Source organism: Amblyraja radiata, chromosome 16 (genome assembly GCF_010909765.2).
Source record: "Amblyraja radiata isolate CabotCenter1 chromosome 16, sAmbRad1.1.pri, whole genome shotgun sequence".
NCBI lineage: Eukaryota > Metazoa > Chordata > Chondrichthyes > Rajiformes > Rajidae > Amblyraja > Amblyraja radiata.
In genome coordinates this window covers 14,455,944-14,468,348 of record NC_045971.1, presented here as the reverse complement: position 1 = coordinate 14,468,348, position 12,405 = coordinate 14,455,944, and the positions used below count along the sequence as shown (strand labels likewise).

General features: G+C 46.3%; 1 protein-coding gene across 4 annotated transcripts in view; it reads left to right on the top strand.

The window, feature by feature from the left end:
• The window catches only part of LOC116981930 (peptide transporter 3-like), a 68,292-nt gene that overhangs the window by 21,401 nt on the left and 34,486 nt on the right, over positions 1-12,405 (top strand). For all 4 annotated transcript variants that reach the window (XM_033035153.1, XM_033035152.1, XM_033035151.1 and 1 more), the window contains 3 exons: positions 9,774-9,826; positions 11,070-11,151; positions 12,106-12,247. In XM_033035153.1, the coding sequence (XP_032891044.1) occupies positions 9,774-9,826; positions 11,070-11,151; positions 12,106-12,247 (277 nt within the window). The remainder of the gene's footprint in view (positions 1-9,773; positions 9,827-11,069; positions 11,152-12,105; positions 12,248-12,405) is intronic.

Here is a 12,405-nt window from a genome sequence, read left to right as displayed (position 1 = left end):
CTTGCTCCAGATGTAGTTATGGGAACCCGTGTGTGCTCAAGCTGCGCCTGTATTTGTGGGACACGTGGGCCGGTCATTGTTTCAGTCCTCGCTAGGCCCACTCCCTCAGCTCTTTTCCCACTACATTGCTGACTGCGTTGGTGCTGCTTCCTGCATTCATCTTGAACTGTCAGTCGGTGTTTTGCTACAGTTTCTACCCAGCTCCTGTTCACACGGCCCATCCCCGACTCTCCCCTTCTCTGGATGCCTTGCCTATACTTGCTTCAGAGTTTCTTTCTCCACCGGTATGGCCTGACCTGCTGGATGTGTCAAGTGGCAACTCTGCTTGTATAGCTTTTATTGTCTTTTTTTGTGGTGTTGACTTACTTCACTCATTAACCTTTCAACAAGATGATTTTAATAATAGCTTTTCACCATGGCAACCCTGACCTCACCCTGTCTGAAACATTCCCTGTACCCTGTCCATTCTCCTCCCACCTCTCGATACTTATTTTCTCTCTTTCCCTGCTCTGATGAGAGATCCTTGATCCTGCAGAGTGTTTTAGCTTCTGTTTTTAATTCTTTTTTTACTTTAGTTGCTGTAAGGCTTTCATTCAGTTGAGAATCTTTTATCCTAGAATGTTTTTAAATGTTTGTGTGTGCGCATGCACGTGCATTTGTGCGTGTGCGCATCTATGTGTGTTTGTGTGTGTGTGTGTTTGTGTGTTTTTTGTGCAGGTTCGCACATGTGCACATGGCTTCAACTTGTAAAGGTTATGAAGATGATTCACTGGAGTGCAATCAAATAAACTTTGCTCGGAACTCAGGAGATATTTGGGCTTATAAAGAGTAGGTTTTGAGGTCTGTGTTTGGAGTAGGAGAGTTGGGCTGTGAGCTTTGGATGCGTCCACAAACTCTAAGCCTGGTTGGGTGAAGGGCCCAATTGCCAATGCTGTTGTGCTTGAAATCTGGAGATACACACAGGGTGAGGCCTGGAGGAAGGAATACCAGATTCAGGGAGTTGTGGGGCTGGATGAGATTGCAAAGAAAAAAAAGAAAGTGGATGAGTATATTGATGGCATTGTAAATAACATTGAGAGTTTAAAATTGGAGGCATCGCAGTGAGGAGAGGGGAAGATTGACGTTATAGGTTTAAGCTGCCAACTGCTGGAATCTGAAGAAGGTGCCAATCGACCATTTCATGGAAGATAGACACAAAAAGCAGGAGTAACTCCGTGGCCCTTCTTCAGACTGAGAGTCAGGGGAAAGGTTAAACGAGAGATATAGAACAAATGAATGAAAGTAATATAAAATAGGAACGATGATAAAGGAAACAGGCCATTGTTAGCTGTGAGCTCGGTGAAAATGAGTTACAATGAGACTCAACAAGACGACTTTAGAAATAGCAGGGGACCGCGGGTCAAAGGAGTTGGAGGAATTGAATGAAATCCAGGTTAGCCGGGAAGTGGTGTTGGGTAAATTGAATGGATTAAAGGCCGATAAATCCCCAGGGCCAGATAGGCTGCATCCCAGAGTACTTAAGGAAGTAGCTCCAGAAATAGTGGATGCATTAGTAATAATCTTTCAAAACTCTTTAGATTCTGGAGTAGTTCCTGAGGATTGGCGGGTAGCAAACGTAACCCCTCTTTTTAAGAAGGGAGGGAGAGAGAAAACGGGGAATTACAGACCAGTTAGTCTAACATCGGTAGTGGGGAAACTGCTAGAGTCAGTTATTAAAGATGGGATAGCAGCACATTTGGAAAGTGGTGAAATCATTGGACAAAGTCAGCATGGATTTACAAAAGGTAAATCATGTCTGACGAATCTTATAGAATTTTTCGAGGATGTAACTAGTAGCGTGGATAGGGGAGAACCAGTGGATGTGGTGTATCTGGACTTCCAGAAGGCTTTCGACAAGGTCCCACATAAGAGATTAGTTTACAAACTTAAAGCACACGGCATTGGGGGTTCAGTATTGATGTGGATAGAGAACTGGCTGGCAAACAGGAAGCAAAGAGTAGGAGTAAACGGGTCCTTTTCACAATGGCAGGCAGTGACTAGTGGGGTACCGCAAGGCTCAGTGCTGGGACCCCAGCTATTTACAATATATATTAATGATCTGGATGAGGGAATTGAAGGCAATATCTCCAAGTTTGCGGATGACACTAAGCTGGGGGGCAGTGTTAGCTGTGAGGAGGATGCTAGGAGACTGCAAGGTGACTTGGATAGGCTGGGTGAGTGGGCAAATGTTTGGCAGATGCAGTATAATGTGGATAAATGTGAGGTTATCCATTTTGGTGGCAAAAACAGGAAAGCAGACTATTATCTAAATGGTGGCCGACTAGGAAAAGGGGAGATGCAGCGAGACCTGGGTGTCATGGTACACCAGTCATTGAAAGTGGGCATGCAGGTGCAGCAGGCAGTGAAGAAAGCGAATGGTATGTTAGCTTTCATAGCAAAAGGATTTGAGTATAGGAGCAGGGAGGTTCTACTGCAGTTGTACAGGGTCTTGGTGAGACCACACCTGGAGTATTGCGTACAGTTTTGGTCTCCAAATCTGAGGAAGGACATTATTGCCATAGAGGGAGTGCAGAGAAGGTTCACCAGACTGATTCCTGGGATGTCAGGACTGTCTTATGAAGAAAGACTGGATAGACTTGGTTTATACTCTCTAGAATTTAGGAGATTGAGAGGGGATCTTATAGAAACTTACAAAATTCTTAAGGGGTTGGACAGGCTAGATGCAGGAAGATTGCTCCCGATGTTGGGGAAGTCCAGGACAAGGGGTCACAGCTTAAGGATAAGGGGGAAATCTTTTAAAACCGAGATGAGAAGAACTTTTTTCACACAGAGAGTGGTGAATCTCTGGAACTCCCTGCCACAGAGGGTAGTCGAGGCCAGTTCATTGGCTATATTTAAGAGGGAGTTAGATGTGGCCCTTGTGGCTAAGGGGATCAGAGGGTATGGAGAGAAGGCAGGTACGGGATACTGAGTTGGATGATCAGCCATGATCATATTGAATGGCGGTGCAGGCTCGAAGGGCCGAATGGCCTACTCCTGCACCTAATTTCTATGTTTCTATGTTTCTATGTTTCAGTGGGGGAGAGACGGAGAGAGAGGGAATACAGGGGTTACTTGAAGTTAGAGAAATCAATATTAATACCGCTGGGTTGTACGTTGCCCAAGCAAAAAATGAGGTGCTGTACCTCCAATTTGCGTTTGGCCTCACTCTGACAATGGAGGAGGCCCTGAACAGAAAGGTCAGTTTGGGAATGGGACGAGGAATTAAAGTGTTTGGCAATCGGGAGATCAGTTAGGTGTAACTGATTACTAGTCACTCTTGTTCTTTGTGAAAACGCAGACTGAGCGAAACGATGACCCAGTGTATGTTTTGTCTTGCCGATGTATAAGAGTCCACACCTTGAACAATGGATACAGTAGATGAGGTTGGTGGAGGTGCAAGTGAACATCACCCAACCTGAAAGGACTGTCGGGGTCCCTGGACTGAGTAGAGCGAGGAGGTATAGCGACAGGCGTTGCATCTCCTGTGGTTGCAGGGGAAGGTACCTGGGGAGAGGGTGGTATAGGTGGGAAGGGATGAGTTAACCAGGGAGTTGCTGAGGGAACAATCTCTGCAGAAGGCAGAAAGGGGTGGAGATGGGAAGATGCGACTGGTGGTGGGAGGTGCGATCCCGTTGGAGGTGGGGAAAATGTCAGAATATTATGTGTTGTATGCAACAGCTGATGGGGTGAAAGGTAAGGACTAGGGAGACTCTGTCTCTGTTGCGACTAGGGGGAGGGGGAGCAAGAGTGGAGCTGCAGGGTACCGAGGAGACAAGTGTGAGACCCTCATCTACGATGGAGGTGGGGAACCCCCATTCGCTAAAGAATGAAGACATCTCGGATGTCCTGGTATGGAACACCTCATCTTTGGCACAGATGCACCGTAGACGGAGGAATTGGGAGCAGGGGAAATGTGTAGGAAGGAACTGCAGATGCTGGTTTAAACCAAAGATAGACACAAAAAGCTGGAGTAACTCAGCGGGACAGGCAGCATCTCTGGAGAGAAGGAATGGGTGACGTTTTTCGGGTCGAGACCCTTCTTCAGTGATAGTCTGCAGGAAGCAGGGTGGGAAGAAGTGTAGTCTAGACAGTTGTGGGATACATGTCTATATCACGTGGTTGGAACATGGGTCTTGCAACAAACATTGTGCACCTTAAACGCACGAACATTTACCTTCTTTTACCACTGCAAAGAGCCTGGAAAGATTTGTCTTGTATGTGAGGAACACTGCAAAACATTGCACATGAATTCCCTACGCCATGAATCCAATTGTTAGAATGACATGAAAGGGTAAGTGGAAGATAGAATAGATGGTCCGTTGATCTTGTGCGTTCAACTGCACATTTACTTTATTGATTGAGCCATCATCAGATTAATTTTGCTGAAATAGTCATAATTTGGAGACAGCTGTGTTTTGTAATTGGATTACCATTGATAGAAGAGAGTGGTCCTATACCTGAGGCCAATGCTGAGAACAGTACTTTGATGCACTGCTGAGCACGAGTTACGGCCATATAATTGAGATAAACTATCAAGGTCTGGAAAACCAAAGTGGGGGAGGAGCAGAGGCCGGAGAAAGTCGATTGTCTCTGTGGGTTGGAAATCCTAGCAGCTAAAGCAGGAGTCAACAGAGGACTTAACTGTCTGAAGAAGGGTCCCTGCCAGAAACATCCTCTACCCATGTCCTTCAGGGATGCTGCCTGACCTGCTGAGTTACTCCAGCACTCCAGTCTTTTTTTAAAAAACAGCACTTACATTTCCTTGTTTCTATGAGAGTCAACAAATATTGCCTGCATCGTAAAGATAATTCAAGAGATGCTGGAGACCAGAGGTGGTTGGAAACAGCAGATTAGGTACGATCTGTGGAGAAAAATCATTCAGGTTGAATAACACTTCCGCTGACAAATTTTGTGCATTCAATCATCTCAAGATGTTTCACAGGAGTGACAGTAAACACAGTTTGATAGAGAGTGACTCAGGGCATATAAGTGCACATGGCCAGAAGATAACCGAAAGTGGTTTTAAGGATTGCCTTAAGAGATGAGAGAGGGAGAGGGAGAAGTGAAGGAGATTCCGCTACTTAGGGCCTACTGTCCCACTAAAGCGACAGAATGAGAGAAGGAGAGAAGGAGTGGAGAAACTTTTAAGAAGCCAGATAACTTTTAATAAAGTTTAGCGGGCATTTAGCGGGGTTTTCCTTGGTCCTTAAAACTCCAATGAGTCATTTAAAATGCTTGGTCAGCAAAGGAGATTGCCTACGGCTACCCTGACTGCCTAGAGACCCCACTCCACTGCACTACGAGTTCAAAAGAACCGAGCTGACCAACAGAATGATTTAGGTTGAAGGGTTTCGGCCCGAAACGTTGCCTATTTCCTTCGCTCCATTGATGCTGCTGCACCCGCTGAGTTTCTCCAGCATTTTTTGTGTACCAACAGAATGCTTTAGCCAGGTATTTTGTTTTGCTGGCGTGAGCGGTTGTGGGAATAATACTGACCAGAACATCTTCCCTGCCCTTCGGATATTGCTGTGTAATCATTAATCCACTTCAAAGGGGAGAGGGAGCATGAGATAAAGACATCACATGCAACAAGGCACCCTGGGCTGTGTGGCCTCCATTGCAGCTTGAAATCTCATCTGTCGCAATCAAAGCCACCAATGTAGATGAAACAATGACTTCCAGTATCAAGGTTCCATATCAATAAATACAACAATAACATAATAATCTTCGCATGATGAAGGCAAATATCTTCTTTAGGGGTGGGGTGAATGTCAGCTGGAAAAACACTGAAATAATCATACACGTGGCAATAAATAATAAAAAAAACCAAGATGCTGGAGGAACTCGGCAGGTCTGGCAGTATCTGTGGAGGGAAATGGACAGACCATCTCTTGGGTGGGGACCTTACTTCAGAATGCACATCTCTGAAGTCCCAGTCTGAAGGGTCACGCCCGGAAACATTGTCAGTCCATTGCCACCACAGATGTTACCTAACCTGCTGCGTTTTTTCAGCACTTTAATTTATGCCCAAGATTATAACATTTGCAGTTCCGTGTATCGACAAAAAATGTTGCTGGAATGTAGCTAATGAAAACTAATTATGTACATTTGTATACTTAGCTGGATCTTTGTTAACTCCCTTTCTGCCTCATCTCTAAATGCCAACAACGGTTACTCATCTGCTGAGCGTGGTTGGGTGGGACTACAGTGAGCAACAGCATCCTCATAGGTTTTGATGAATCAGCATTAGAATTGCCTCAAGATGAACAATAAACAATAGACAATAGACAATAGGTGCAGGAGTAGGCCATTCGGCCCTTCGAGCCAGCACCGCCATTCAATGTGATCATGGCTGATCATCTCCAATCAGTACCGCGTTCCTGCCTTTTCCCCATATCCCCTGACTCCGCTATCTTTAAGAGCCCTATCCAGCTCTCTCTTGAAAGCATCCAGAGAACCTGCCTCCACCACCCTCTGAGGCAGAGAATTCCACACACAACTCTCTGTGAGAAAAAGTGTTTCCTCGACAACTTCACTCTTGGAGGAGTTCAAGTTTCTGACCTAAACCCCAACCTCCAGGATCAAGAAATGTGATGTGCCTCAATACTCATGGAAAGATCCCATCCCATCCAAGGGGTGGATACGGTAGTCTCCGCTCCTTATCATGCCCCTGGCCATCCCGTGGTACCATCCACCCATAACCAGTTTTGCTTCTGTCAGGTAACAAGGAGACACCCTCAGGGTGGGCCTGGCATTGAAAGACTTTGTTCATAGTTTTGCTGGAGTTATGGCAGAAGACTGCCCCCTGGCTTTGACCTAAAGCAGCTGCAGTTGCTGACTCAATGGCCTTTCCCCATCCATGCCTCTTGAATGCCGATGTAAGACTCAGAATCAGGCTGAGAATATCCCAACCCACTGGAGGTTAGAGAATGATGGATGGAGCTCAAAGGCGACAGCTAGGTCAGTTTGGAGTCCCAGAAGTCAGGTCCGTGTCACTTGTTTCGTGCCAACGACTCCAATGTATTGTACACTCATTTGTCATGCTGTTACACTGAGGTGTCCCCCCCCCCCCACCCCCCCCCGCCCAGCAAAGGGAATTCAATGGTGAGCAGGAACAGGAAATTGAACTGACTTTCCCCTCACTGAACCCAGGAGCATTGTGATTGATCATGTCTGTTTATCTAACATTTAATTCAGCACAGGCCGGAAAGTGACCCTGCGTCCTCCATGTCCGTGTGGCGATCACTCATTTAAAATTGAATTTCAGTCCCATTTGGTTGAAAATATATCTCTGTTTAGGGTAAAAATGTGTTGTTGATGTATCTTATGAATAGACTCAGCACTGATAATTCCTCACTGTTGTCATAGACTCATAGTCATGCTGCACAGTAGCAAGCCCTTTAGCCCAATTTATTCGGACCGACCAGGGTTTATAACTGAGCTGGCCCCATTTGCCTGGGCTGGGTAGTGGGTGCATGAAATGAGTGGAGGGTATATAGAGCAAGCAGCTGGGGCAGATCGTTCAGGCAGGTACGATAACAGTTTTTAAAAGCCACAAGGAAAGGTTTAGAAACATAGAAAATAGGTGCAGGAGTAGGCCATTCGGCCCTTCGAGCCTGCACAGCCATTCAATATGATCATGGCTGATCATCCAACTCAGTATCCTGTACCTGCCTTCTCTCCATACCCCCTGATTCCTTTAGCCTCAAGGGCCACATCTAACTCCCTCTTAAATATAGCCAATTAACTGGCCTCAACTACCTTCTGTGGCAGAGAATTCCACAGATTCACCACTCTCTGTGTAAAAAATGATTTTCTCATCTCAGTCCTAAAAGACTTCCCCCTTATCCTTAAACTGTGGCCCCTTGTTCTGGACTTCCCCAACATCGGGAATAATCTTCCTGCATCTAGCCTGTCCAACCCCTTAAGAAGGGATATGGACAAATGTGGGCAAATGGGACTAGCGTAGATGAAGTATCTTGGGCGGCAGGAATGAGCTGGGCTGAAGGGCTGGAACACTATGAGTCTATCCCTCCAAACCTTTTCTATCCAAGTACGTTTCTAAATATCGTTCCAAATACATAGCATCCTCTGTGAAAAACAAATGTGCCCCTTAGGTCTCCTTTAAATCTTTCCCCTCTCAGTTTAAACCTATGCCCTCTAGTCCTGGACTCCTTACCCTCAGTAAAAATATTTATCCTCTCATCTCGTTCACCTTACCTATGCCTCACTTGATTTTGCATATCTCTACAAGATCGCCTCACAGCTACCTAAGCTCCAGTCCTACCCTATCCAGTCTCTCCTCATAACTCAAACCCTCGAGTCCTGGTAACATCCTGGCAAATCTTTTCTGGACCCTTTCCAGCTTGATGACACCCTTCCTATAGCACGGTGACCAAAACTGCACATAATACACCAAATATGGTCTCACCAATGTTTTGTACAGCTGCAACTTGACTTCTGAACTACTGTAGTCGATACCCTTACCGATGAAAGCAAACATGCCAAGCATCTCCTTCACTCTCTGTCTACTTGTGTTGCCACTTTCAGAGAACTTTGTACCTGGTCTCTCTGTCCCACACGATTCTCCAGCACCCTACCATTTGCCGTGTAAGTTCTCCCTTGGTTTGTCTAAAGGCCCTGGCCCACCACGCGAGTTTACCCAAGAGCTCTCCCGAGTTTAAAAAAAAATCAAACTCGTGGTAAGTGCGTAGAATGTACGTAGCGGGTACGTCGGAGCTCGTGGATGTCTCGTAGCGGCTCGTAATGCTAACGGCAGGTCCTCGGGAAACGGGGAAACTCGTGAAGGTTTTTCACACTGAAAAATTTCCAAGAGTAAAAAAATACTCTTGATTAAGTACCACGAGTACCATCGAGAGCATGCTGACCGGTTGCATCGTGGCTTGGTTCGGCAATTTGAGCGCCCTGGAGAGGAAAAGACTACAAAAAGTAGTAAACACTGCCCAGTCCATCATCGGCTCTGACCTTCCTTCCATCGAGGGGATTTATCGCAGTCGCTGCCTCAAAAAGGCTGGCAGTATCATCAAAGACCCACACCATCCTGGCCACACACTCATCTCCCTGCTACCTTCAGGTAGAAGGTACAGGAGCCTGAAGACTGCAACAACCAGGTTCAGGAATAGCTACTTCCCCTCAGCCATCAGGCTATTAAACCTGGCTCGGACAAAACTCTGATTATTAGCAACCACTTTCTGTTATTTGCACTACCAGTTTATTTATTCATGTGTGTATATATTTATATCATGGTATATAATAATAATGGATGGGATTTATATAGCGCCTTTCTAATACTCAAGGCGCATATGGACACATTTATCTGTTTTGTAGTAAATGCCTACTATTTTCTGTGTGCTTAAGCAAAGCAAGAATTTCATTGTCCTATACAGGGACACATGACAATAAACTCACTTGAACTTGAACTTGAACTTGAGTTTGATTTTTTAAAACTCGGGAGAGCTCTTGGGTAAACTCACATCGTGGGACAGGGGCTTTACTGAAATGCATCAAGGCACTTAGGGCTAGCAGAATCAAGGGGTATGGGGAGAAGGCAGGAACGGGGTGCTGATTGTGGATGATCAGCCATGATCACATTGAATGGCGGTGCTGGCTCGAAGGGGCGAATGGCCTACTCCTGCACCTATTGTCCATGTATCTATGTAATGCTCCCTCACCCATCAAACACATTAATGTCTTTTTGTCTCCTGTTCCAGCTTCAAAACCGGACCTCCCCAAAGTGAGTGGTCGAGCCTGGGGAAGACTGCTGGTGAGTGTGTCTGTACGGTGCTGGGAGGAGAGGTGGGGCAGACCACTCGGTCTTGTTGTCGGAGCGGGAGGAGGCAACCAGTGAGTTGGGATTCTTGTGGTGGACGTTGAGCTGCTGGTGAGTTGGGATTTGTGCCATCAATGGACCTGCCCGCAGGGTGGATGAGGTCCAGTTATTGGTGAGCTGGGATGCTCATTGTGGGAGTGCAGGTCCTGATGAAATGGGATTCTCGCTATGGCAGTGAGTTCATGGACACCAATGGTCCTGGTTGCAAGCTGGACGAGGACTAGTTGTTGGTAAACTGGGTCACTCGTTGCTCTTGCTGCCTGGCTTAACACCTCACTACAGCTCAGATCAACAGAGATAACTTTCATGCTAAACAGCTGTATTCAGATATCGTGGACATAAAACTCCCAGGTTGTCAGCGATATCCATCTGCATCCCCAGTGGAAGAAATTAGCCTTGTTTACGACCAAGTGAAAAACACATTATAGCGGGCACAAACCAATCTGTCAACCGCTGAGCTGATTGGCAGAGTGATCCTACTCAACGGAGGGTGGTGGGTACGTGGAACGAGCTGCCAGAGGAGGTTGTTGAGGCAGCTACTGTAACAACATTTAGATAGATCCATGGATAGGAAAGTTTTAGAGGCGTATGGGTCAAACCAGGGCTGCTGGGACTAGTGTAGATGGGTCATCTTGGTCGGTATGGTCAAATTGGACCGAAGGGTCTGTTTCCACGATGTATGACACTAACGCTGCTGAGGATGATTCTGGTGGGAGATCAGTGATCACCTGATAATAATCCGCTCTATTCAGCTGCTGTGGTGTTGGGGGCAATGGCGGACTGGCCAGGGTGTCAGCTTGCCCGATGGCAAGTGGGCCCCTGATGAAGTGGGCCCCCTTTGTCTCCTGGCAACCAATATTTTTAGACCCAGTCCGCCACTGGTTAGGGGAAGGGAGGGTGGGCTGTAATCAGTGCCCCAAACTTTGTTGAGTGGAGACACAAAATACTGCAGATGCTGGAATCTTGGGCAAGAAAACAAGCCGTGGAAGAACTCAGCGGCCCAGGCAGCAGCTGTGGAAGGGAAGTGGACAGATGCCAGATCGGATAGGGTGCCTTGGGTCCGACCTGAAACATTGTTTGGCCATTTGGCCATTTGTTCCTCCAGCTGTTTGTGTTTTACCAAAACCTTTCTGAGTATTGACTGTTGACATCTATTGATGAATTCTTAATTTTGCAGAAACTCTTTCACCTGAACACTTCTGTGATCTTCATCTTGGCAACTGAGTTCTTTGAAAAGATTGCATTCGTTGGACAAAGAGGTAAGGGCAAATGTCTATAAATGTCCTGTAATCAGGAGCCATTCCTGCTATGCGGTATATCTTGAGTATTAAAGGCTCATCACTGAGCTCTGACAATCATTAAATATTCTGTTGTTGAAGGGTTATGGCAGTTTAAAAAAGTTCTCATCATAGACTTCAGACTTTAAAGATACAGAGTGGAAACAAGCCCATCGACCCATCGAGCCCGCGCCGGCCAGCAATTACCCTTTCCTACACATAAGGGACAATTTGCATTTACAAAAGCCAATTTACCTTCAAACCTGTAGGTCTTTGGAGTGTGGGAGGAAACCAAAGCACCCGGAGAAAACCCATGTGGTCACAGAGAGAATGCGCAAACTCTGTAGATTCAGCAATAGTAGTCAGGATCGAACACGGGTCTCTGGCACTGTAAGGCAGCAACTCGACCTCTGCAACACTCTGCTGCCCCATTCCATGGAGACTAAGGAGTGGACACAGTACCTGGGCAGTCCGGAGAGGGACAGTAAGGAGTGGACACTCAGTCCTGGGCACGAAGGAGTGGACACCCTCCATGGGCACTATGGAGTATCTGGGCACTCCATAGTAGGATAATACTTCACTAACTATCTTGCTCTCAGAAGTTCTTTCATTGAAGAACCCTATTGAATATTTTGGGCATCAGAGTGTTAGCCATTGAACATCCTGAAGATCAGTCATTAATTATTCTGGACATCAATTCAATCCCAGAGCCAGAAATAATTTTGTATCCACTGAGTCTCCAGGGCCTGGCACTGGGAGATGGACACACTTCCTTCTGCCTCAATGGGAGGGTGCTACCACTGACTTACAGCGGAAAGGAAATAGTTGAACAGTTTTAATCACTCACTGATTTGCCCCATAAAGGTTAGTTCAGCTCTGTTGGTTACCAATGTTTGTGAATGCCATTCTCATTGCCCCTTGTGTGTCTTATTTAAGCTATCCTGGTGTTGTTCTTCACTGATGGACTCTCCCTGTCTGAGAGCAAGGCCACATCTCTCTACCATGTCTTCACCTTCTTCGCAACAACCTTCACCATCTTGGGAGCCTTCCTCTCCGACTACGTCTGTGGTCGATACAGGTATGAGGCAATCCCTCTCAGACGCTTAAGAAAGAATCTCTTGGGGATGCAGGGGTTTAAATGATCTGTTGGGGGAGGTATAAACTATTACCTTTGGTGGGGCAGTTCAGAACAAGAGTGATACTTTAAAATGGTTGTCCAGGGTTCTGTCAGGAAAT